General features: G+C 46.8%; 1 protein-coding gene across 1 annotated transcript in view; it reads right to left on the reverse strand.

The window, feature by feature from the left end:
- The window catches only part of SMARCAL1 (SWI/SNF related, matrix associated, actin dependent regulator of chromatin, subfamily a like 1), a 51,307-nt gene that overhangs the window by 16,282 nt on the left and 8,175 nt on the right, over positions 1-26,850 (reverse strand). The window contains exons 6-11 of the mRNA XM_043910108.1: positions 24,494-24,544; positions 16,905-17,091; positions 14,344-14,494; positions 13,259-13,417; positions 11,559-11,624; positions 3,063-3,203 (exon numbers count right to left, since the gene is read on the reverse strand). Coding sequence (XP_043766043.1) covers positions 3,063-3,203; positions 11,559-11,624; positions 13,259-13,417; positions 14,344-14,494; positions 16,905-17,091; positions 24,494-24,544 — 755 coding nt within the window. The remainder of the gene's footprint in view (positions 1-3,062; positions 3,204-11,558; positions 11,625-13,258; positions 13,418-14,343; positions 14,495-16,904; positions 17,092-24,493; positions 24,545-26,850) is intronic.

The following is a 26,850-nucleotide window of genomic DNA, read 5'->3' on the forward strand; positions in this document are numbered from 1 at the left end:
CAAGATGTCAAGTGGTTTGGTGCCCGTTACATTCAAGAACAAGCGAGAGGGACGCCCCTGGTGGTCCAGTGGCTAAGACTCCTTGCTTCCAATGCTGGAGGCCTGGGTTTGATCCCTGGTTAGGAAACTAGATGCTGCAACTAAGACCTGACTCAACCTAATAAATATTAAAAAAAAAAAAAAAAGAACGAACGAGATATTCAGCTTGTCAGGCTCTTCCCATACATCAAATGCAGAAAGACTCTTCCTCAGGGCTTCCCCCACAGAGCCCACTGCCCAAGGTACTAGACGATGCTGTGATATCTTTATTTGATGGGGTTAACAGCGATTTACAAAGCTGTGCCTCCCCAGGGTGGGTTTCACCAAGCATGACCTGGTGGATGCCATCACAGAGGCCATGGTGATGGCGTGGTGGGGACAGAAGGGGAGAACCCGCAACACACGCAGCCACATCTGGCTGAAACCAGAGGCGGGTTTTAGGGCACCCAGGCCGTCCTTCAGAACAGTGGTTCCTTCATCCAGCAGCTCACAGGGGGCAGTGAGTGAGAATGCCTACTTCCTGCCATACAGCTAGAGGGGACGTTACCAATTAAAAACCCTGCCCTTCGCTAACAATCTTACCAGAAATAGGACTGACTTCTACAGTCTTGTAGAAAATGAGGGAGCCGGGGAGCCTGCTGCCTTAGGGTTTCAGCTGCTCATTTTCCCTCATGCCTGACCCCACTCTGTACTGTGAATCACCATGGGCAGGGGGCTAGGCTTGCTTATTTTTGAGGGCCAGTGGACCTAGTATAATGGTGGAGATGTGGCAGGTGTCCTTTGCTAAACTGGGAACAGGAAGAGACAGCCAAAGGTAGAGAAATAAAATGATCAAAAACTGCTCCTTTCTTTTTAAAAAAAAAAATGCTCTGAAATCAACTGGAAGTTCTCAGCAAATGCCTTCACACTATGGGGTTGAAAATGAGCTCAGTATGGGGCGTTCTCTTCAGTGGCTTCTCTTATTGCAAGAATCTGGCCACAATTGAAAAAAAAATAGTAGATCTGGCCCACTGGCTGCATTATATTAAAATCATGCCAGGAACAAATGGATATCATAATTAATTTATGTATCATGCTCCAACATTCTAATATTATCAGCTCTTAATCTTGCAGGTTAAAACCTGATAATACCAAAGGTTTTAATATATGGAATAACTACACTTCAGCAAGCTTTTACTGAAAACTTATCAGGGAGCAAGCATTGGGCTAAGTGGAAGGAAGGATATATTGGGCTAAGTGGAAGGAAGGATACAAAGATGGGGAAAGCACTAACTTTGTTTTCTCGGGTGCTGGGGCAGCAAGGAGGAGGGAAAGGGTGAATTTGAGGATGTGAAGGACTGTGGAGATGGGGGCCAGGAACACAGGGAGGGATGGTGTGGTGGTAAAGGCAATGAGCTCTGCTTCTAGCTCCTACCACCCCTGGCTCAACAAGACACCACCAGGGACCAGACGGTCAAGGAGAAGATCCTTTGCAGAAAGTGGATCGCTTGCAAAGAGGACAGAGGTACAAATCACACATTGGAGTTCTGAGTGATCAAGACAACCGTGTCCAATCTAATTTGGACTGATCCACAGGGAAACTTAGTTAAAGAAGAGTACAGCTTTAAATACATTCAAGGACAGAAATTTCTTGCCTCAGTGACCAGCTAAAAATGGGGTGCAATTAACTTTGCCAGGCTCCACAAGTTACACAGTAAGTACTTTGTTTGAATATAAGTGGATATTTTTAAAGTACTTGGAAAGCTTTTCTCTTTTCAGGAAGTATTTTAAAATAAGGCAGATGATCTTTTTTATGTCATGAACTTGCAGAGCAAGGCTCTTCTCTCCCAGGTGGCGTGGGGGGCAGTCACTTCTCCAGAGTGTCAGGGCCAGCCATGCAAACAGCAGCTTGGCATATCTGTGATTTGGTCACCAAACAGGAATCCTTGAGGTCTGAAATAACGAGGCTTTTGAGTCCAGCCAGAGCCTCTGCGACAGGGGCACCACCCGCAAGAAAGAAGCCGGCAGGAGAATGAGTAATTAACTAAGGGGGAAGTCTGAGGGCTTCCTCGGTAGCTCGGACAGTAAAGGGGACATGTGGCATCCAACTTTTTTTTTTCACTCTTTTATTTCCCTCATCATTAATTTTTTTCTTCAATTAAAAAAAAAATTGAGGTTTTAGAAATCACGATAGCATTTGTGTTTATAAGGTTTGCTCTGCCCTTTTTGGAGAAGAGAAGCTGTGTGGACTCTGGCTCTCTGAACTGCAGCTCCAGGGGCAGTCGCTCCTCTGGCTCTGTATCCACAGATGAATCATCTGTAGGTCAGAGGCTTCCGGCCTGCGGACCAGACACGCTTCACCATCATGAGTCAACATCTACGAGCCAAGGGGCACTGCTGTGAGCCCTCCAGGGCAGCCTGAGACCACGCTCCCCACTCCGCCTGTTCAAAGGCGTCCTCTGTCTTCTGTGCGCCAAGTAGGAGGGCCTTGGCTTCAGCCAAGCTCACCTCAGTGCCCTCCAGTCAGGCAAGAGCTGCAGACTCTCGGGGCTCCAGGCACCTGTGCACCGCCCACTGGTTGCTTTACCAGAAAATACTATTGAGCATTAGAACTAGGAGGGGCTGCTCTTGTCTCACCATAGAGGACACTCCAAGGTCAGAGTGAGGGGCGAAGCGGAGCTAAAATCTGAATCCAGCTCCATGGCTGGCCTCTTCTGACCACACCATGGCCGAAAAGAAGGAACAAGAAAGAAACTGTGACGGCTGTATCTAAAATGGATAACCAACAAAAACCTATTGTATAGCACATGGAACTCTGCTCAATGCTATGTGCCAACTTGGATGGGAGGGGGGTTTTGGGGGAGAATGGATACATGTATAGGTATGGCTGAATCCCTTCACTGTTCTTCTGAGACTATCACGACATTGTTACTTGGCTATACCCCAATACAAACTGTTTTTGGTATTAAAAAATAATAAAATAGGAAAGTGTGACAATCAGGGTGAAGGGTGAGTGGGGAAGAGAGGGAACGGAGAATAAATACCCGCTTGGCCCCACAGTAGCGAAGTCCAAAGGCATGGAACTGAGGGAAGAATGTCGGCTTGACGGCGAGGATCTGTGTGTACAGCTCTGCTGGCCGGGACATGGCTGGCGTGCCCGACAGTAAGATCACCCTCTTGGCAACCTAGAACACAAAGAGCCAAAGATGCTGAGGACCTGCAGAGGACATGCAGGGCATGGCCCCAACACCCTCCCACTAGGAGTTGGAGCCAATGACCCCGGAACAGTATATTCCGTGGGAGGAATCCTGCAGGAAGGAAGACCTTCGCTTCCTGGCATTCTGACCGTAGGTGCTTCCTAATTCACTCATCTTAGATCCAAGGCAGATCTAGATTCCAAACACACTAAGACTCGCATCACTCCAGGGCTCTGTGTGGCTGCAGCCTGGAACTCTAGGCGAAGGTACCATGATCAGAGAGAAAGAACACGTGTACTTCGAGAACCTCATGGTGGGACCCTGTAAGAGGCTGGGCGTCATCTTCTTTGTTTTTTTTTAGTATGTCCTTGCATTTTTTTTTTTCATTTATTTTTATTAGTTGGAGGCTAATTACTTTACAACATTGTAGTGGGTTTTGTCATACATTGACATGAATCTGCCATGGAGTTACATGTATTCCCCATCCCGATCCCCCCTCCCACCTCCCTCTCCACCCGATCCCTCTGGGTCTTCCCAGTGCACCAGGCCCGAGCACTTGTCTCATGCATCCAACCTGAGCTGGTGATCTGTTTCACCATAGATAATATACATGTTTCGATGCTGTTCTCTCAAAACATCCCACCCTCGCCTTCTCCCACAGAGTCCAAAAATCTGTTCTGTACATCTGTGTCTCTTTTTCTGTTTTGCATATAGGGTTATCATTACCATCTTTCTAAATTCCATATATATGTGTTAGTATGCTGTCATGTTCTTTATCTTTCTGGCTTACTTCACTCTGTATAATGGGCTCCAGTTTCATCCATCTCATTAGAACTGATTCAAATGAATTCTTTCTAATGGCTGAGTAATATTCCATGGTGTATATGTACCATGGGCGTCATCTTCTAAGCTGCCTTGGCCGTGCCCTCGGTCCACATCTATATAAGCACTTAGCCCCTTGCACTGAGTTCTATCTTGTCTGACTCCCTCAACTAGACTGCAAGCTTCTTGAGATCAAGGACTGAGCTGGGTTCCCTTTGATTTGCTGTAGCACAGTGGCTGGTATAAAGGAAGCACTCAGTAGGTATTCACTGTATGCCGAAAAACATTCACAAGGAAGCTAACAGTGTCCTAGGGATGGCAGAGTAAACATGAAGAATCCAGCACTGGAAGAGGAAGCATGGGAGACTGCAGCAGCTCTGAACTTTTTCCAGGATGGATTTCTGACACCCAAGCAGAACCTGTGATCAGACAATGGCTCCTAGGACCAGCCCTTTCTCACTCCCAGGATAAAGAACCCATGATGGCCTGTGTGTTAAGCCTCTATTTGATTTTCTTTAGAGGAAAAACAGATAAAACAAAAACAAAAAATGTGGTCACTAACCCAGCTGCACAATGCTTTGAGCCTGGAGATCCCTGATTCAAGTTTGTTTTGCAGTTAATAAGGACTTTAAAAGGTGGGACCTGGATCCATCTCCCCTAAATGCAGTCCAGGCCTGCAGCAGCCCGCTCATCTGAGGGCAGGATGGGTGCAAATAGTTGGTCGATTCCAATGACAGGCTTCAGATTCCTCATTACCCTGACATCCACATGACCCAAGGAGATCAGACCCCCAAATCCTACTTCTTACTCAGATGAGAAAGAGGGTGAGATTAAAAAAAAAAAAAAAAAAAAGGAGACACTCCCCACTGGACTAGAGCACAGAATAGTCAAAGATCACTGGAGGCAAAATCCATTTCAGCTCTGGGAGGGGACCCTACTGTGGGGCTCAGTTGTCTAGAAACAGCTTGCTAACCACTGTAACCTTGAGTTAATGACAGCAGCATAAGGCAATCACATGCAGTCAATCACCTAGGGGAGGAAATTAGGTTTTCAGATGGATACATGGCCTCATAAAAATAAATAAATAAAGGTGCAACAGAGGGAAGAAAAATGATTCTTTATAAATATACAATATATACATTTCTCAAGATGCACTTCTGCCCTCTGAGCAACCACCAATACCGAGTTCCATTATGACAGGAGAGCTATGAATTTCTCCAGCTATAATTTTCCACAGTTCAATTACCCAGGCCTTCTAATTTCCTGCAAGGTTTGATGTAGATTCATTAAAATAACAATGAGCTTCTTGAATGAGGCCTGTAGCTTCGCTTGCCTTGGCTCAAGACCATTTCAATGAAACGGGAGAAATGAAAAGTCTTATCAGTAAGAGCAAATCAGCTCATCATCCCAAACCTATTCCCCACATCATTGTCATCACCGCTGCTATAGCCTGGGGATGGAGTCTGGGTAGCAGCTCACAGATTAGCTGATGGAAATTAACTCCAGGGTTCTCTGCCAGGTAGTTACAGGCCAGAGTTAATATGGAGTCAGCCTTCCCATATACTGTCCAGACCCTATAGGGGATGATGGGACCGATGAAAATGGATGCTTGTGGGTGTTAAAAAGCAGAGGCAGCATTATGGAAAACAAAAAAGGCCAGCTTTGAAAAGAAACCAATAGGGTGTCTCATCTATTATGGAATGATTTAAACCGCTCAGCCCCAACACGTTTATTGTCATCACTGTCATGCATAAGGCTGTTAATAGTGCCCGGCTGCTCAAGGTTTAGATGTCACCCTCCACCTCTGGAACTCCCGGTTTAGGAAAGTATAAATGCATACAGCTACACAAATCCACACTAAACTGAATGCCTTAAGTTAACTCTTACCAAAACCAAGAAACCCACAATGGAATAATGCAAAAAAAAAAAAAGATTTCTATTTAGTGTCGAGAGAAGTCAGGTGATTCTCACGAGCAGGGGGTTCCTCCTGCAGACAGCCTGATCACCCTGGGGAGACAGCAGGCCCTCCAGCTGATACCACTCCCCCTCCGACCTGAAGAGGCAAAGAGCCATCTCTTCAGAACGCAGAGGGACTGGGTTTCCTACTCCCTGCTTTTATATCACAATGAAAAGATGGCCACAGGACTTTCCTGGTGGCTCAGACAGTCAAGAATCTGCCCACAGTACAGAAGACCCGGGTTCGATCCCTGAGTCAGGCAGATCCCCTGGAGAAGGAAATGGCTGCCCACGCCAGTATTCTTGCCTGGAGAATCCCATGGACAGAGGAACCTGGCGGGCTATGGTCCACAGGGTCGCAAAGAGTTGGACACAAATCAGAGACTAACACACTTCACTTGCTCTGAAAGAGTGTTTATTACAGGGCTTCCCAGGTGGCACTAGTGGTAAAGAATGCAACTGCCAATGCAGGAGACAGTAAGAGACTCGGGTTTGATCCCTGGGTTGGAAAAATCCCCTGGAAAAGGAAATGGCATCCCACTCCAGTATTCTTGCCTGGAGAATCCCATGGACAGAGGAGCCTGGTGAACTACAGTCCATGGGGTCGCAAAGAGTCGGACACTACTGAAGCAACTTAGCATGCATGCAGTACTGCATATAACACCCAGAGCCTGGCTACAAATCTACCAGAAGGGAACGGAGGATACACATTACGACAGATTTACGCAGTAGAAAACTACTTGTGAGAATGAGATCCTGTCATCAGTAATGAAACGGAATGATTACCAAGATACATCATCAAGGGGAAAAAGAAAGGTAAAAAACAGTGGTAGAATACTCTAGGGAGGGAGATAGGAAACACACATCATGTCCTGACATGGGCACAGACCAATTTTTAGAACTAAACCAAGGGACTGGGGATTCAAGGTGAGCACAAGTTATTTTTCATTCTACACTCCTTTGTACTATTTGAATATGCCATCTGGTGAAACTGCTTTAATGAAAAAGGAAAAGAAAAAACTCATACACCTTAGATCACTATTCTCATCTGGTCTAGCCAATCAACAGAGATGAAAGGACTCACACAGCAAGACAAACAGCTATTTATTAGGAAGGATGGCGGGATTCTTTCTTTCTCTACAGAAATAATCTAACTGGTTTAACAATAAAAAGCACTGTAAATAAAACACCACTAAAAAAAACTCAAACACACACCTCACAGCTCAACAGGGAGAAGTCTGACACCCTTCAGGGCTGAGGTCACGTGGAGAAGAAGACCGTGTGATGATTTGGGCTGAGCAGGAGTGAAGATGGTGATGCATGGCCAGACTGAATTTCAGAGGCAGCTATCAAAAGGTAAAATCACTACCCAGAAATTCTGAATGTAGGAATTTGTCCTAAGAGGACAAGGTATACAAGCTATGAATATATGGATGGTGTTCACTTGCAGAATTATTTATAATAGCTAAACAGTGTCCCACGCTAAGGGTTAAATTATGGGATGCGTCCATACCACAGAATGTTCCTAAGCCATTAAAAACGATCTTGTCCTACAACTGACATGTTAGAAAAATAACCCAACTGTTAACAGAGGTTTTCTTTGTTGGGAGGGATGAAAGGTGATTCTATTTTTTTTTTTTTTGTGGCCATGCCATGCAGCATTCAGGATTCTAGTTGCTCAACCAGGGGTTGACCCCCACCCCCCCAAACCCCCACCCCTGACAGTGGAAGCTTAGTATTAACCACCAGATCACTGGGGAAGTCCCAAGATGATTTTAGTTTTAGTTGTGTTCTCTATAGCTTTCTGTCTTGCTGGCTTTCACACAACTGAACAACATGGGTGTGACCTGTACAGCTCCACTTAAGCAAATATTTTTCAACAGCAGGTTGAAAAGTCAATCACACGGATGAATCTGAGGATGTGGGGGAACTGCAGATACGGAGGGCCAACTAACTATAAGCAAGTTAAAGGCGGACTAACCTCCCTCCACGTTGTTCAAGGGTCAACGGGAAATGAAAATAGAACCACTTTGTTTAGCAGCCTGGGAAAACAGTGCCACAGGGAAAGAAAGATGCCACCTTTCCCAGGGTACAATGACACCAATTTCCTACAACACGTCCTCTGCATACAGCTGCTGTTTCCATCCATGAAACCCACATGCTCAGGCCTGGCTGTCTCACAGACAGTGGGATGTAACCTAATTACCTCATCACGAACATCTGCTGAAAATCTTGACATACTAATTAACAGAATGTAGTTCTAAGAGATGCGTGAGTGGAGTGAGGGGACTAATCAAGTGGTATTAAATTAGGCCCTTATGTGGCTTTTCAAAGGTATTATTTTACTTCTTCCCAACTCTTTCTTATTCCAAAAAAATACCTAGATTGACTCACTTCCTTAGAGCATCGAGATCAATGGTTCTCAAGAGAAATGGGGAGGCGTAATTCCCTCCTCCTGCACCTGGGCTTCCATGGTGGCTCAGCTGGTAAAGAATCTGCCTGCAATGTGGGAGACCTGGGTTCGGTCCCTGGGTTGGGAAGATCCCCTGGAGAAGGGAAAGGCTACCCACTCCAATATTCTGGCCTAGAGAATTCCATGGACAGTGGAGCCTGGAAGGCTACTGTCCATGGGGTCGCAAAGAGTCGGACACAACTGAGCAACTTTCACATGTCACAAATGCCACCTGGGACACTTGGTCATATCTTGAGATAACTCTGGTTGTCACAACTGGGGGTACCAGTGGCATTTAGTGGGTAAAGGCCAGGGGTGCTGTTAAACATCCTACTGATACAATGCCTAGGATGGCCCTGTGGACAACAAGGAATTACCCAGCCCAAAATGTCAACAGTGCCAAGGTCAAGGAACTGTGATCTAGATGAAAATACAGCAGAGAGATGACAGGTCTGATCAACAGAATTAACACAGGATGCCTCATCCTCCACCCCTACTCCAAGGTGCCAACAGTCCAGCACCATGCAAAGTCAATGTTATGGATGACAATGGTTTTGAGACACCCATGAACAGGCTATATTCATGGGTCCTATTTTGAAACATTAATTCACCCAAGTTCTAGGGTAAATCCAGAGTAATATATACAGCTCGCAGTTAAAAATTTGTTTTAAATGTGTCACTTTGAAATATACCCAAGATATGAAAAATATTAACACTGTTTAAAAGGTCTGGCTCAGAAGCACATATTTCAGAAACCAATATTTAAGTCTGGCTTGCCTGCCAAGCGATGAGTGCATTAACAAGACAGTGGCTAAGAAGCTTTCCCAGTATATCTTTAATGATAGCATCTACCTACTGTGCAGTTTCTTTTGTCTAGACAATCAAGGGTACAGATTTAATTTTAGTTATGGCTGTTAATATTGAAACCACAGTACCAAAGTCTATTAACATTTTTCAAAAGAAAACATATTAAAACCTCCCAAAACAAGAGTCACCACTCTAGGAAAAACATTTCATTTATGCGTGTGCAGAAAGGGCTCTTAACCTATAAGCATTTATAGGTAACTTGAGCGGAGAATGAAGCTTTAAAGTAAAGTACCTTTAAGTCTGGAGCAAACACAATCCTGCTTTGGAAGATGTATCATGTTACCAGTTATTCCGAATGCAAAACAAACTTGAAATGAGTAGATACTTGAGTGTGTTTTGTGGGCAGTCAGAAAAAATTTTCAAGTGCTAGTAAGTTTCACCAACATTTAGCATATTAGTTTTCTCCAGTTTAGTACAATAAAGCTTCTTTAAGGGAATAAAAGCTGCAGTTTTAAAACGATGGTGCAACCCTAAGGCCACCTTACTAGAGCCCAAGATAAACAGGCACTTTTGTTTGCTCAGTTCATACAAATCAAAGGAGATTGCTCCAGAGTCATCTGTGAGATATTTTCACCATGTTATGAGAAAAAAGACTACTTTTCCAATTGTACAATATTTTTCTCCTAAAGGAGGAAAAAGCTCACTACAAAAAAAAATGGAAGGAAATTTGGGGCTTTCCCCCTGTTGGGAGTAGAGGGACTGGAACACACAAAAAAAGACACCAAAGTGTGTGACACATGCAACATGGCACTTATACTGCAGGTCAGAATACAATGCTTTTGGATTGATTCAAAGCTGCACTATACACACACCACACACACACACACTACACACACAACACACAACACACTACACACACAGATACACACACAACACACTACACACAACACACACTACACACACAACACACACACAACACACACACAACACACAGCACACACAGCACACACACATACACACACTACACACACAACACACACATACACACATGACACACAACACATACTACACACACAACACACACACTACACACACAGATACACACATACTACACACTACACACACAGATACACACACAACACACTACACACAACACACACACAACACACAACACACACACAACACATAGCACACACAACACACACACATATACACACTACACACACAACACACACATACACACATGACACACAACACACACTACACACACAACACACACACTACACACACAGATACACACATACTACACACAACACACACACACCACACACAACACATACATACACACGACACACACAACACACATGACACACACAACACACACTACACACACAACACACATACACACACAACACACAGCACACACTACACACACACACAACACACACTACACACAACACACACATACACACACAGAGCACACACTACACACACACATACACACGACACACACACCACACACCACACACACACCACACTACACACACAACGCACACATATACACATGACACACACACCACACACACACCACACACACAACACACTACACACACAGCACACACATACACACACACACACACTACACACACACACAACTTCTGCCTGGAAGCCAGGACTCAAGCAGACAAAAGACTCAAGACGGTTCAGACCACCCCAGAAAAGTATGTGGACAGCTGACCTTTCTGTTAACAAATCAGCCTTAGGATGGCCCCAGAAAACGGTATCATCTTATTAATATTTATAAAGCAGGTCTCAGCTTTGTGGCAGATCCCACAATACCCAGCTGATACCCACACTTAGTTCTGAGTCTGTATATAACTGATTGCCTTGGTTCCCAGCACCCCAAGAGCTCTGCCCCGCAAACCCCTGAGCAGACAGGCAGGTCCTCCTGAGCAGTTAAAGCAGGACACTGCTGGAGGCTGTAGCTCTGCCTTCTCCAGGAGGACCCCAAGGAGGGTCCAGAGTGAATCCTGACCCGACCCGTGACCTTCAACAGGTCTTCATGTATGACAGACAGACAACTACTCTGACCCCTAGCTCCTCAGCAGGACGTTAGGAAGAAAAGTGAATCCGGGACCGAAGTCCTAAGTAGAGATGCCCTGAGTCAATGCTAAGTCATGTCCGTGGCCTGCAGCCCCAGCCTTGCAGCCCCTGCTCCCCCTGGACCCCTGTCGAGCCCAAACAAAACACAGTGCATCTCAGCACCCCGTGGGCTCAGGCGCCAGTCTGCCCTCGGCGACACTCACCTTGAGGAGCGGCACAGCTGCGCGACAGCGGGCAGTCTTAATGTTTTTGAGGAAGTGGGATTCATCCTGTAAAGAAACAGTCGCATAAGTGGACAAGGCCAAACTCTGCGTGGACGGAGAGAGCGCCCACGTCAAGCCCGACCCTGGTACAGCACTGCCCCTCTTGTTCAGGGAGACGGCTGTGGGCGTGGCTAAGGACCAGGCTCTGGGCATCTTCTCCGCACGGTTGTAGGCAAGTCGCTTCATCGCTCAGGGACTTTTCCACCTGCAAAGTGGGGCCCCTGCCCTGCCCCTGCCCACTGCCCCTGCCCCTGCCCTGCCCCTGCCCTGCCCACCTCGCTGGCTGCACTGAACAAACCTCTCTGCTGGTTTCTAAGCCACACCTCCCACTAAGCAGTGTGCTGAGGACCTGGGTGTGTCCTACGCCGTCTCCTTCCCCTCCCAGAGCACCTCCTTGGCTCCCACGTCTCTGAAGGCACTGGGATGGACTGTGACGATCTGCGTGTGCTCCTGTGTCCTGCTGGCCTATGGCTCCCTGGATGCCAGGGGCTGACCTCCTCCCTCCCTGCCCGCAGCAGTGCATGGCCCTGCGCAGGGGATGACCCTCTAGTTGGCTGAGCAAATGGATGAAGGCGGCTCCCTCGCAGTCAACCTGCTGCTGGGAAACCCGAGGCAGAGCCTCCACTGCAGCCTCGTTGATGCGTATGTCTCAGAGGCTCACCAAGAGCTTTCTAAGAGCCCTTCCCTTTCGCGCTCTCTAGATGAGATGTGTGCTTGACAACACAAGGAGCAAGGTCTGGGGAGCCACTGTTGACAGAGAATCCTATTTTTAGAGGAGGGAAATACCATTGGCAATTTTCCAGTCACACGTTTGCATAAAGACCCTTTCATGTCACCTGGAGGCATGGGGTTCGCCTGCTCTGCCAAGAGGAGAAGTGAGGATAAACTTGCATTGGAATTCATCCATTGCATGCTCCACCCCAGACCGTCTGTTACCTGGACTTAGGGCGTGGGCTGGCCGGATATGGGCGGGGATGGGAGAGACTCGCACCTTTTCAGGGTTATATTTGTGAGCCTTGTGGACACGCTGAGTGCTGGAGAGGAGGCCAGCCTCTCCAGACTTTCCTTCCAGAGCATGAGAGGAGTTAGAAGAGGGCAAGTGGCAGCTACAAGACATACTGTCACATCTGGGAGCAAGACTCTGAAAGCTTCTCCAAAAAACGGTAACGAGTGCTTTTGTGTGTATGTGTTCATGGTGGGAGGGAACATCTTTATATCGGCTGAAAGAAAATCTATTAGCTGTTTGAACTGCACGCCCGGGTCATGCCGAGAAGAGAGCAGCAGATGAAGGTGCAGGCCCGTGCTGCCCAGGCTGTAGTTCCTGGAGTTCTGGGCTGTCCGGGGTCCACGGGCTCCATCGTGACCCCCCGTGGGGAGAAGAGGCGGGCTGGAAACCCCCAGCACAGACCCAGCAGATCACCATTTTCCAAAAAGCCCCCAGAAGATCCTAATATATAGCCAGGACTGAAAATTGATATTTGAGAGAAATGACATACCAGTTCCTCACAAAATGAAGCCAGTGATTTCTCTTCTAGAAACCTAGGGAGGCTCCATGAGATTGCAGATGTGGACATTCATGGAGCTTTCAGGGAGAGTTTCCCCAGGGAGGAAGTTCTGAAAGACTTGGTCGAGTCACTTACAATGATGACAACTTTAAAAGGGGGTTTTAGCTGCTTTTCTAACTTGCTCAGAAGATCAAAACTGACAATGTTGACCAAGCCGTCTGTCAGGCGGTCCTTCCCGGTCACCACGACATTGATGTCGACTGGGTTCAGAGATGGCAGCCACCGACGGAAGGCCTAGAGGTGACAGGAGAGAACAAAACCCAAGTGAGGCTCTGGCCTGGCAGCCACCAGCTGGGACCCCTGCCAAGCCATCACTGACTCTCTCCAGGTGGACCGACATCAGCACCCCCTGCCGGTACACTCAGTCTCCACCATCCCCCCCACCCCCCTGCACTTGTCATACCCCGTCCCCATGAACGGCCGCAGCCTGAGGAAGCCGACAGCTGCCTCCGAGTAGCATGAAGCTGGGGAAAGCTACAGACCATGAACCACGTCTTCCTTCCTCACCACGTCTGCTTATGGAGAGTTTTATTCATTTCACAGGATCACTCTGATCCCTGGGTTTATGGTAGACAAGTTCCTGGCTGAGCAGCAACATAACGGTCGTGTTGGGTTCTTCAGCCATAAAGTTGCCGGGCAGACAGAGCACCTCCCGCCCACACCACTTGCTACTCGGGTGTAAAATCCCGAGCCCCCAGTTAGGAGGTGTGACCTCAAGGTCCCGGAACCGCCCCTCACTAGCAGTAAGCGTGGTGCCTAGCCTCTTTGAGGCGCAGTTTTTTCATCTGTCAGTGGGGTTAATATCTCGTGTCTATTGCACACGGTTATGTAAGGATTAAGGGAAATAAAAGGAGTAAAACTATTCTGAAACCTAAGTGAAAGCTGTTGTCAGCAGCAACACCAGAGGTGCTCAGGAAGCGTCTGTGACAGACGGAGGTGAGTTGGAGCTTGGAAAGACTGTTCCTCTCCTTCCTGAAGGCCTGGCCTGATCCCAACTCAGAAAACCAGGGGCCTGGCCTCAGGAGGCTATCTCATCTACCTTCTCGCCCTCAGCTGACACAGAGCTTCCGAGCTCCCTGGGTCCTGCCCCCGAACAGTCATGTGGTGACTCTGACTCTGACGAAAACTGTCCTTGTTAACGTGCTGACAGCAGAACTGACCTGCTCCCAGGTGAAGCGCACGGATGACGGTACCACCACGAGCAGCGGCCACTCCTTCCGGTAATAGGCCGCTATGCAGATGGCTTGGATGGTCTTCCCCAGGCCCATGTCGTCGGCAAGCAGCAGGCGGCCTCTTTGTGCTATAGCGAAACTGAAGAGGACGAGGTCAGGATACACCACGGCACACCCCCCAGGGCGGCGGTTAAACTGCCATCGCACATCACGGGAAGCCACACCGCTGCTTGGGGGGGCTACCTGTTCATGAGACCTCTCCCCCAAGAAGAAAGACAGGGGCCAAACAGGGGGCAGGGTGGTAATAGTCTAGAGAAGACTACAAACAGGCACAACGTGCTCTGCTTACTCACTCAGTCGTGTCCAACTTTTCGCGACCCCATGGACTGTAGCCTGCCAGGCTCCTCTGTCCATGGGGATTCTCCAGGCAAGAATACTGGAGTGGGTTGCCATGCCCTCCTCCAGGGGATCTTCCCAATCCAGGGAGTGAATTCAGGTCTCCCACATTGCAGGCAGATTCTTTACTGTCTGAGCCACAAGAAAAGCCCATGAATACTGGAGTGGGTAGCCTATCCCTTCTCCAGTGGATCTTCCCAACCCAGGAATTGAACAGCAGTCTCCTGCATTGCAGGTGGATTCTTTACCAGCTGAGCTACCAGGGAAATGTGTAGTCAAAGAGTAGGGAGAAGCTCCAAGGCCATTAGGTCATGGGAGCGGAGTGGGTGGAGTTTCCAATAAGATGAGTTGCTCTCTGCCTGGTGCAGGTGAGGCCCACGGGATGGAAGGGAAGAGAGTGGGAAAGCCTCCGTAAAGAGGGGCTGGGAGGGCCGCGCTTGTCAGGGGAGGATCTGTTGGGAAGGGAAGGGAAAAAGGAAAGACGGTGGGGTAAAAATATGGCTTTTCTCAAGGTCAGACAGGACTCTGTATGCATAAGCGTGGCAAAGACAGAAAACACTGGAGAAAAGGATGATGTCCAGAGAGAAGGATGGAGCAAGAATGTTGGTCTAGGAGGGGCACTGTGGCTCATCACCTAGCAGCCTGCAACCGTGACCCTGACCCTCCAGGGCAGTAGCCCTGGCTAACAGTTTGTGAATAAGGCATGGGATTACTATTCCACTCCTTCGGAGCCCCACTGGCCTGGGTTGGGATTCCAAGTCCAGCACCTGGGAGCTGTGTGCCTTTATGCAAGTGATCTATACCCTCCTCGTGCCTCAGCTATCACGTGGAATAACAGCCAGACCTACTCCAGAGAGAGTTGCAGGCATTCATAATGTCTAAAAAACTTAAAACAGCGCTTGGTGCCATCATAACTGCTGGGAAAGTGTCTCTCTTATAACTAGTATTCCCCAAAATGAGAAAAATAACAAGACACAGTGACAGTAACTTGCTTGACCCACACGATGAATCAAAGAAAAGCTAAAAGGATCTCTGAATGCCAGATACCTGGTTTCCGGCTCCAAACACCAATCCTCTTGCATCAGAATTCCTGCAAAACTGATCATTTGCTCAGGAACCTGATAATAAGCCAGCTGACTAGTTCTTCTCCTTTCCTGCTTACACAGAAAAGACACAGGACATCCCCTCTTCTGATCAGCAGTTGGCATGGCCCACAAGAACTCCAAGCTGCACAAGTCTTTCTGAATTGCCTGAAAACAGCATTTCTGCCCTTTGGAAACCAGTGACCAATCAAGTTGGGAAAGTGAGCAGTGGGCCTGTGGGTGGCATGAGACGAGGACACATACGTTACTTCTTACACTATTTCGAGTGGAGTTTGTGCACCCTTGTCATCCAGAGTCCCGATTAACTTCATTTCAGTCGCTCAGTCATGTCCGACTCTGCGACCCTATGGACTGCAGCACACTAGGCTTCCCTGTCCATCGCCAACTCCTGGAGCTTGCTCAAACTCATGCCCATCGAGTCGGTGATGCCATCCAACCATCTCATCCTCTGCCATCCCCTTCTCCTCCTGCCTTCAATCTTTTCCAGCATCAGGGTCTTTTCCAATGAGTCAGTTCTTTGCATCAGGTGGCCAATATACTGGAGTTTCAGCTTCAGCATCCGTCCTTCCAATGAATATTCAGGACTGAATATCCTTTAGGATTGATTGGTTTGATCTCCTTGCAGTCCAAGGGACTCTCAAGAGTCTTCTCCAACACCACAGTTTAAAAGCATCAATTCTTCAGCGCTCAGCTTTCTTTATGGTCCAACTCTCACATTCATACATGACTACTGGAAAAACCATAGCTTTGACTAGACAGACCTTTGTTGGTAAAGTAACGTCTCTGCTTTTTAATATGCTGTCTAGGTGAGGGATTAATTTAGGGAATTAACTTAGGGAATTCCCTGATTAACTTAGGGAATTTGAAATCAATGGTTACAATCAGGCTTTGGTGATGGCACACTTGGGCTGTTTAATTCTAATCCCTAGATGCTTTCAGAAGGTTGTGAAAGAGGAATATTCATAAAAGAGAGAGCCTCTGAACCTAGTTCATGGTGATCAATAAACCTGAACAGGAGAGAGAGCACAAGAAGACAGAGGAAGAACCTACTTGACTCCAGCTCTCTGAAAGGGCAGCAGGCTAGACACGAGCTTGGAATCCACCCTGGACAGGTCTGCCTCGGGGACATCTGCCACGGGAGAGAGAGACGTCTTCTGGAGCTGAGCGGCGAAAGCCAGGGTGAGGGTCTTGGGCAGAGGATCCAGCTGAACTTGTGGAAGGCAGCGCACTCTTTCCACTAGAAAGAACAGAGGTGTAAGAATTGGAGTATTAATGCCCAAGACTTCTGGGAGAACAAGAAGGGGCTTTGGGATACAAAGTTCAAGGACTGGAATTCTGCAGTGTGACACCTTCTTCAAAAAAGTGACTGGAGAGAAAACTGGGTGCTGACAGATGCATGGCAGAGCACCAGTTTTCTCCCTCTGCTTCTCATGTCTGCAAACAAGAGGGTGTTCAGGAATGCAAAACTGATTTTCACTACACTACACAGACACTGGAAAGAACTAACATGTTTTTGTGACTGATCTTTTTTAACCTAAAGTCATTTAAAAAATTATTTTAGCATTCCCTTTCAATAAATAAGGACCCTATTCTTCAAAAATTAGCCCAGTTAAAGCAAGACTTAGAATGAATAAATCTTGCCTTGTTTTCATTCTCCTTATGTTTTATTTTGGTTTTGATGTTTGAAGAGATGGAGAACTTTAGGCTACATGCTGTCCACAGTCAAGAAAGCACTGCAGTCCATGCAGAGAAACTGTGAGGTGTTTCCAAGAAAGAGGAGTAGCTGTGGCAGCCTGGATGGGAGGGAAGCATGGATACATGTATATGGCTGAGTCCCTCTGCTGTCCCCTGAAACTATCACAACATTGTTAATTGGCCATATTCCAATACAAAATAAAAAGTATTAAAAATAAATAAAAGCAAAAAAAAACCAAAAATAAAATAATGTCATAAGCCGGGAGGTGGGGTGGTGGGGGAGGGAGAAAAATCAGTGGGACAGGAGTGCTATTTACAAATACCAACAAAGGGCAGAGTCATGTAAAGGCCACCGACTGAGAACTATGCACATGGCCTTGCACTTTGGACATTTTCCATAAGAGAAAAAGCATCTCCTCTTGGGAGAGGTGGCCTGTGGACCAAATCAGCGTACTTGTTGTTCTGATAAATAAAGTGTGTGGAGACAGCTGTGCCCAAGCGTGAGTGGACAGTCAATGGCAGCTGTCCTGCCTGATGGTGCAGCTGAGTCACTGGGACAGAGGGCACAGCCCACAAAGCCTGAAATGTGAGCTGTCTGGCCCTTTACAAGAGAGCTTTACCAACCCCTGCTTAGCTGAGAGTCTACACTGGGAGTGGCCACGACTCTCTTTGAACTAAAGCTTGTATTTCAGGGTCTTTCCTTTCCTTCCACATGTGCTGCTTCCACACTCCAACGTAACGGATGGAGAGACCTCATCTAGTCACAGCCATTAAACCAGCTGGGAAAAACAAATGACCTAGGGTCTACATGGAAATGAAAGCAAAGTAATCGCACTGATTTTTCTTTTTTCAAGGAACTGAGCTTCACCTGATTTCAAAAGAAAAAACAAAACACAACCTCTTTATTCAATAAAGGAACAGGAAAAAAAAAAAAACACTCAAGTTTCAAATAAAACAGAATTCTGTATGGTGAGGGAAGGCAAGATGACATCAGTTAAAATTTAAAGTGAGAGAAAAGACAGAGCCTGAAATCCCTGGTAGTAGAATATCATTAAACTACCAGTCACAGGCTGTGGTCACAGCCACAGTTGCAGCTTTCAAGATGTCTTCCTTTTCGTCATTTCCTTCAAAAAATCTAACTAGAAAAGTGACCACTGTCTACAGATCCTCGATTGCTCTTTACCCTTTACCTCTCAGGGGCGCCCCGGGAGAGCCGTCGTAACCCACCAAGGGGCTCACTGGATTCTCCAGGAGTCCAGGCGAAGGAATCAAAGAGAGAACTTGGGTCCATTTCATTTCTACCCCATGTCACTTGAAATTCTAAGGCTGACGGTTCTCTGTTCCACATGATCATGTGTTCTTAATCTCCCCACAAAGTATTCCAAAAGCCTTCGGCCACAACCATCAACTGCCAGTTGCAAATACTGAAGTGAACATGGAGGCTGAGCTATCTACCACCACCTTAAACTGTGTTGCATTTTCAATATATTTAAATCCATTTGTCTTTCCCTAAATATTTTGGTTGTTGTTCATTCACTAAGTCGTGTCCGAATCTTTGTGACCCCATGGACTGCAGCACACCAGGCTTTTCTATCTTTCATTATCTCCCAGAGTTTGCTCAAATTCATGTCCATTGAGTCGGTGATGCTACCTAGCCATCTCGTCCCCTGCCTCCCCCTTCTCCTCTTCCTTCAATCTTTTCCCAGCATATTTCTGGGAACCCTTTGTATGAATAGCATCACTCTGATAAGAAATTAGGTAATGCTGATGGCTTTAATAAGAGAGAGAGTGTTCATATTGATGCCGACATACACTGTAAGCTTCCAAATTAAATCCGAGCATGCTGATTTCTGCACACTTCAAGAGTATGAGCACTCCATGTGCTTTCAGAACCCATTTTCATTTTAATCCTAGTGATCTTCAGCACTCGGGTATCTGTTGAAAGCTAAGAAACTGCTGATGATCCAGCTGGGGTGAAATGCAAGGCTTTGTACACATTATGTCCTTTCAGCCACTCAAGGGGGAAAAAAAGCACCCTCTACTGTTTCCTATCGACTGCCAGCTCCCCAAATCCTACGCTGCTGGTTCAGCCCACAGAGTGTGTTTCGGAGACTGCCTGAATTCTCTGTCAGCGACTCTCTGCTACCCTTTCCCTGCACTGGGAGATCAGATGGATGTGCTATCTGGCTTCATGAGTCATCGAGAACTCGTTTCTGTAAAACAGCTCTCTAGCAGAACGCTGCCGGCCCACATGGTGGAGAGATGTGGATGTGAATGTTTTCAAATAGCAGCCGACAAAACGAAATCACTGATTTGGGGACGCAGAACCCTTCTGGACTGTGACAGGCAGGGGAAAACAGAAGGTCTGCTGCCAATTTCGCTGTGGCCGGGAGGCCATGAGTCATCACTGAGAGAAGAGGGAGAAGGGACACTTAGAGGAGACTGGCCTGACCTGGAGACTGAGCAGCCACTGTACCTGCAGCGGGCACTCACATGCTCAGGTCTTACTGTTGTTTCTTAGTTAGTTTCAGAAGCACATGGTCACTAGCTCAGGTCAATAATCTGATTTCACATCCGAGACCAGGGGTGGGAGAGAGCTGCCGACTCCCCAGGTTTATGGTCTGTTACCAGCACTTCATCTCCCTAGTCTCTTCATTCACAGACCTGGCTTCTCCATCTAGCAGGTCACATCACAAACTCAGAATTGCAATTTTAGTCAGACTTTACTGTGACCCTGAAAGGCTCCTGACAAGGAAAACAACTGTATCCTTCCTCTGGGTCTAGATTTTCCCCAATCTATGAAATGGGGAAAGGAAAAAAGGAAAGATATACTCAACTGAATGCAGAGTTCCAAAGAATAGAAAGGAGAGATAAGAAAGTCTTCTTCAGTGAACAATGCACAGAAATAGAGGAAAACAATAGAATGGGAAAGGCTATAGATTTCTTCAAGAAAATTAGAGCTAGCAAGGGAACATTTCATGCAAAGATGGGCACTGAAATGGTATGGACCTAACAGAAGCAAAAGATATTAAGAAGAGGTGGCAAGAATACACAGAAGAACTATACAAGAGAGAACTCAATAACTCAAATAATCATGAAGGTGGGATCACTCACCTAGAGCCAGACATTCTGGAGTGCAAAGTAGTGGGCCGTAGCATCACTATAAACAAAGCTAGTGGAGGTCATGAAATTCCAGCTGAGCTACTTCAAGTCCTGAAAGATGATGCTATTAAGGTCCTGCAATCAATATGCCAGCAAATATGGAAAACTTAGCAGTGGCCACAGGACTGGAAAAGGTCAGTGTTCACTATAATCCCAAAGAAAGGCAATGCCAAAGAATGTTCAAACTACCACACAATTGCATTCATTTCACAAGCTAGCAAAATAATGCTCAAAATTCTCCAAGCCAGGTTTCTACAGTACGTGAACTGAGCGAGAACTTCCAGATGTTCAAGCTGGACTTAGAAAAGGCAGAGGAACCAGTGATCAAATTGCCAACATCCACTGGATCATAGAAAAAGCAAGAGAATTTCAGAAAAACATCTACTTTTGCTTCATTGACTACACTAAAGCCTTTGACTGTGTGGATCACAACAAACTGTGGAAAATTCTTAAAGAGATGGGAATACCAGACCACCTCACCTGCCTCCTAAGAAATCTGTCTGCAGATCAAGAAGCAACAGTTAGAACTGGACATGGAACAACAGATGGGTTCCAAATTGGGAAAGGAGAACATTGAAGCTGTATACTGTCACCCTGCTTATTTAACTTATATGCAGAGTACATCATGCAAAATGTTGGGCAGGATGAAGCACAAGCTGGACTCAAGATTGCCGGGAGAAATATCAATAACCTCAGATATGCAGATGACACCACCCTTATGGCAGAAAGCAAAGAAGAACTGAAAAAAAAAAAAGGTGGCTTAAAACTCAACATTCAAAAAACTAAGATCATGGCATCTGGTCCCATCACTTCATGGCAAATAGATTGGCAAACAACGGAAACAGTGACAGACTTTCTTTTCTTGGGCTCCAAAATCACTGCAGATGGTGACTGCAGCCGTGAAATTAAAAGACGCCTACTCCTTGGAAGAAAAGTTATGACCAACCTAGACAGCATATTAAAAAGCAGAGACATTACTTTGCCAACAAAGGTCTGTCTAGTCAAGGCTATGTTTTTTCCAGTAGTCATGCATGGATGTGAGAGTGGGACTATAAAGAAGGCTGAATGCCAAAGAATTGATGCTTTTGAACTGTGGTGTTGGAGAAGACTCTTGAGAGTCCCTTGGACTGCAAGGAGATCCAACCAGTCAATCCTAAAGGAAATCAATCCTGAATATTCATTAGAAAGGCTGATGCTAAAGCTGAAGTCCAGTACTTTGGCCATCTGATGCAAAGAACTGACTCGCTGGAAAAGACCCTGATGCTGGGAAAGATTGAAGGCAGGAGGAGAAGGGGTCAACAGAGGAAGAGATAGTTGGATGGCATCACCAATGCAATGGACATGAGTTTGAGCAAGCTCCAGGAGATGGTGAGGGACAGGGAAGCCTGGCATGCTGCAGTCTGGGGTTGCAATGAGTTGGACATGAGTGAGTGATTGAACAACAACAAAGAGACAAGGAAAATCAGTGTTATATTCTATGAGCCATTATCATCCCTTCAGTCGTGTTCAACTCTTTGCAATCCTATGGACTGTAGCCCACCAGGCTTCTCTGTCCATGCGATTCTCCAGGCAAGAGTATTGGAGTGGGTTGTCATGCCCTCCTCCAGGGGATCTTCCCAATCCAGGGACCAAACCTGTGTCTCTTACATCTCCTGCATTACCAGGTGGGTTCTTAACCACTAGTGCCACCTGGGAAGCCCATCATTACAATGAATGCAAAAAAAGTAGTCCTAACTCTAGAATTCTTAAGTCAAGGTCCATGGAATTAGTAATATAAAAAAACAAAAATCTTTACATGTGGAGGTCCAGTGGTTACACATCTGCCTTCCAATACAGGGGATGAGGGTCTGATCCCTGGTCGGGGAAGGAAGGTTCCACATGCTGCGGAGCAACAAGGCCTGAGCACTGCAACTAGAGATGTGCAACGAAGACCTCGAGTGCTGCAACTAAAACCCAAGGCAGCCAAAAATAAATAAATAAAATACATGGTTTTTTTTTTTTTTTAAACCTTACACGTGGCCTTTCTGTGCATTTTTCCCAGTGAAGACTCCATTGTTTCATCACATATTTCAATGAGTCCATGGCCCACAAGACTTGGAACCATTTTATAATACTACATGAGCGGCAAGTCATGGTTTTTCAACATTACATTCATCTGCTAATGCTGCAAATGTCTTGCTTTTTGTTGTTCCATAAAAGTCAAAGGCTTCATAGCTCACATATTTACATGTCTTTCTGTGGTTGAAAGACAACGGGTTGAGAGAGAAAACCTCACTTTGATTGCTCATCAAAAATTCAGCTTTGGCCAAATAATTTGCTCAAGCCACAATTTCCAAACAGTTGCAGCCAAGGAGTCTCAGATAAATGTCAGCCACCCTTTTTGCCTCAGCTAGTGGCTGCTGATACTAAATAAGTAACTCATCATATTCAAACTGAACCCCGAGTTTGCAGCAAGTCTTCCCTCAAGGAATCGAATGCTCTTTCCTCATATTTAATTTCTGCCAGTAGGATAGATATGGATTAAATACCTTCCCTCCCCCTTTTTTTTTAACTGAAGGGCCAAGTGGGACCCAGAATATTGAGCTACCTACCTGATGTCACACAGTAAATCACATAAGAAGGAGACAGAGGGAAGAGACCTCTTCCTTAAACCCCCAGCCTGGTGGACCCCTCCCCACCCCCACTGCGCAGGAGAATGTCTCTCCCGGCCTGACAGGTACCATCCCTGGGACCAGAAAGTTCTCAGGGGTCAAACAGGGGGAACCCGTGCTATGCCAGCTGTACACCCACTGCAGGATCTGAGGTCTGGAAGACGGGTGACAGACGAGCACTCCAAGACAGGCTGAGATATGACCACATCAGCCCACCGCACCCCTTCCTCAGGCATACTGGAATTCATTCATTGCCCTACCCAAGCAGAGCACAGAGAAGCAAAATGATAAGCCCAAACTGACTTCTCCTTCTCATAGTTGTATCTGTACACATAGCCCTTCGTTTGGTCGGGCTCCAAAGCGTGTACTAAACACCGATGTGCCCTGGCCTCGGCTTCTGCCTCTGGCAGAACTCAGCCCATCATGAAGCCTGTTACTACTATAGCTCTCCTGCTTCCACAGACCATCTGGTTCGAGCAGTAAGTGGAGAGCCCGTTCTTCCAGGGGATCTAAAGTAGCTTCCATCTAACCTCGGCAATCCTAGCTTGCCTCTGATTCCCAAGAGCACGGGCCTCAAGTATCTGATGAGCACCGCCTCCGCCTGATGGAACATGTGGCCTGCATTTCCTTGAGCTGTCATAAAGCCACTATCACAGGGCGCAGGGGCATGGCTGAGAACATCTTTTCCTTTCCCAGTCCTGCACACGAGCATGTCATGTTATTGCAGCGGAGGGGAGGAAGGAGGCGATTCTTTTAAAATATGCTATATTGGGGCTTTCCTGCTGGTCGAGTGATTAGGGGTCTGCTTGCCAATGCAGGGGACACAGGTTCAATCCCTGGTCTGGGAAGACCCCACGTGCATTGGGGCAAATGAACCCACGTGCTGTAACTACTGAGACCGCGCTTCAGAGCCTGTGCTCCGCAACAGGGGAAGCCCGCACGCGGCAGCTAAAGAAAGAATAGTCCCTCACCACAGCTACAGACAAGCCCATGTGCAACACTGGAGACCCGGCAGAGTCAAAACTAAAGAAATCAATCTTCAAAAAAAAAAAAGAAAACTACATTAAATTCGAGGCCTGTGATTAAGGCTTAACAATAGCATGATATAAACAAGCAAGGTGGGCAGCTCACTGAGTTTATTGTATTCCTCCAGGAGAAAGCTCCACTTCCGGGTCTTGACATCTGCAACGACAAGAGACAAACAGGCAAACGTGACAGCCTGCCCTCCTGCAAGGTCACCACACTGACTGATTCATCCCCTGGTTTCAGAAAACCCCAGGAAGCTCGGGTGGTGGCCACCTCGTGCTGACCTTGTGCTGGGCAGTGGGGATAGAGAGACTGAAAAGCCCTGTCATCGAGACTCACAGAATTCAGGGAGGAAAGACAAGCAGACGTGGAGATGGCAGTGGGTTGGTAAGGGTGGGGACGAAGGGAGTTACATGGACAGACGACCAGGGATGGCCTAGCAGGTGAGAGATGCCCTGAATCTCCAAGGCTGGGATACTATAGCTTGTACTTATTCAGTGCTTACTTTAAGCCAAGAAACTTCCATGACCATGTCCTTGGCTCCTCAATGCGCTGTAAGCTGGGCACCATTATTAGTAGCTTCAATTAGTACATGGAAAACAAGCTACATGTGTTTGGAGTGGTCAAATCCCAGGTCTGCCACTTCCTGGCTGTGTGACTTTGGGCAAGTTACATAACTTCTCTGTGCCTCTGTTCCCACCATCTGCAAAAGGAGGCTCCTAGAGCCCCTGCTTTATAGGGTTCTTGTGAGGATTACATAAAATTTAAATGTAAAATGCTTATAAAAGCATGTCTGGCAAACAATGCACTCAAAAAAAGGTAAATGATAAATTATTATTATGATGATGATGCCATCTCCTGATTAGTGGAGTATAGCATAATCTACACACGTTATTAACTAAGAAGGGTGAGCATTTCCCTACCCAGCACTGACTCATTACTTCCGGTTTTCCTACCAATCTACCTTCTGAGAAAATCAAGTAAGCTGCAAGTCAGTAAATGCTTTCTGGGTAGTACAAGAGAATTCTCTGTCTGGTCACTGAGGAAGCAAGGTAGTTAGGGAAAAGGCATCATGGACACCAAGTCCATGTCAGGAGAGAAGCTAGGTGGCCCAGGTGTAATATGACAGAAAGACCAAAAGCAGACAGCCCACTCCTGACGTGGGAATAGTGCAGGAGGCCCTTTCTGACAACAGCTGGATCCTGACGGCGGCAGGGCAGCAAATGGAAAGGTCCGTGAATAACTGCTATGGTGAAAAAAAATCCAGTCATGGTGTTTTTAACATCTAGTGGTCGGGGCAGGGTTTGGGCATGAATATTTTTGCTGTTCTCATTCCTCCACAAACAGATCATGTCAGGAGTGTGATTTCAAAGGCCACACTTATCCGAAGTCACAGGTCATCAGTACTTGCCTTTTGAGGGCCACCCCAAGCAGAAGTCAAAGACCTCAGGGGTCTGGGGGCGGATGAGGACAACACTCTCTGGACTTGGGCTGGGCCCTGTGCATCACACCTAAACCCTACTCACCAGCCTGCTCTCACCCGTCAAAACTCTATCCATCTAAAGGATAACAAGGCAGCAGCCAGCATCTCCCCCTCCTGAAGTGACCCCAACCTTGAGGAAGGCTCGCTAAGCAAGTCACTCCACAGAGGCTTCATCCACGAAGCTGCCTGAGTGTAATGTCTCAAAGGCAAGAGGTTTAAAGGTCTGCTTTCCACCTGTCTGTGCGTGCTGCGCTAAGTCGCTTCAGTCATGTCTGACTCATTGCAACCCCATGAACCAGAGCCCACCAGGCTCCTCTATCCACGGGGATTCTCCAGGCAAGAATACTGGAGGGGGCTGCCATTTCTTCCTCCAGGGGATCTTACTGACTCAGAGATTGAACCCGAGTCTCTTCTGTCTCCTGCATTGACAGGTGGGTTCTTTACCATTAGCGCCACCTGGGAAGCCCTTCTAACCTGCCTAGGGAAAAGCCAAGGAATACAAGAGCCACACTACTTTGTAAAGCAACAAGGCCCAAGCTAAGAATGAAACCCAGAAGTTCAGAATTCTGCTCCTTATTATGATGTGGCAGCTTTTGAAGAACCTCATTAAAAAAATTAAGCAAAACTGCTTTGTTTTGTCTGGTGGTTTTCAAGCCTGGCTGATTATTAGACTCACCTGAAGATTTTTTTTTTAAATGCCAATATCCAGGGCCCCACCTCAAGCCAATTAAATCAGTTGCTCTTGGTGGGAACCCAGGCATCAACATTTACTCTGGGGGTTGGATAGGCCAATCTGTGATTCACCCACTGCTCCAGGTGGTTGGGAGGCGGGCTCAAGCTTGAAAACCACTGTCTTAGTCTATGCAAAGAGTCGGACACGACTGAGCAACTGAACTGAACTGAGTCTACGCAAAGGCAATTATTTCTATGACAAACACCTATTTTTCAAGCTCTCCTAAGGACAAAATAAAACTAAATA

Source organism: Cervus elaphus, chromosome 8 (genome assembly GCF_910594005.1).
Source record: "Cervus elaphus chromosome 8, mCerEla1.1, whole genome shotgun sequence".
In the NCBI taxonomy this organism is placed as follows: domain Eukaryota; kingdom Metazoa; phylum Chordata; class Mammalia; order Artiodactyla; family Cervidae; genus Cervus; species Cervus elaphus.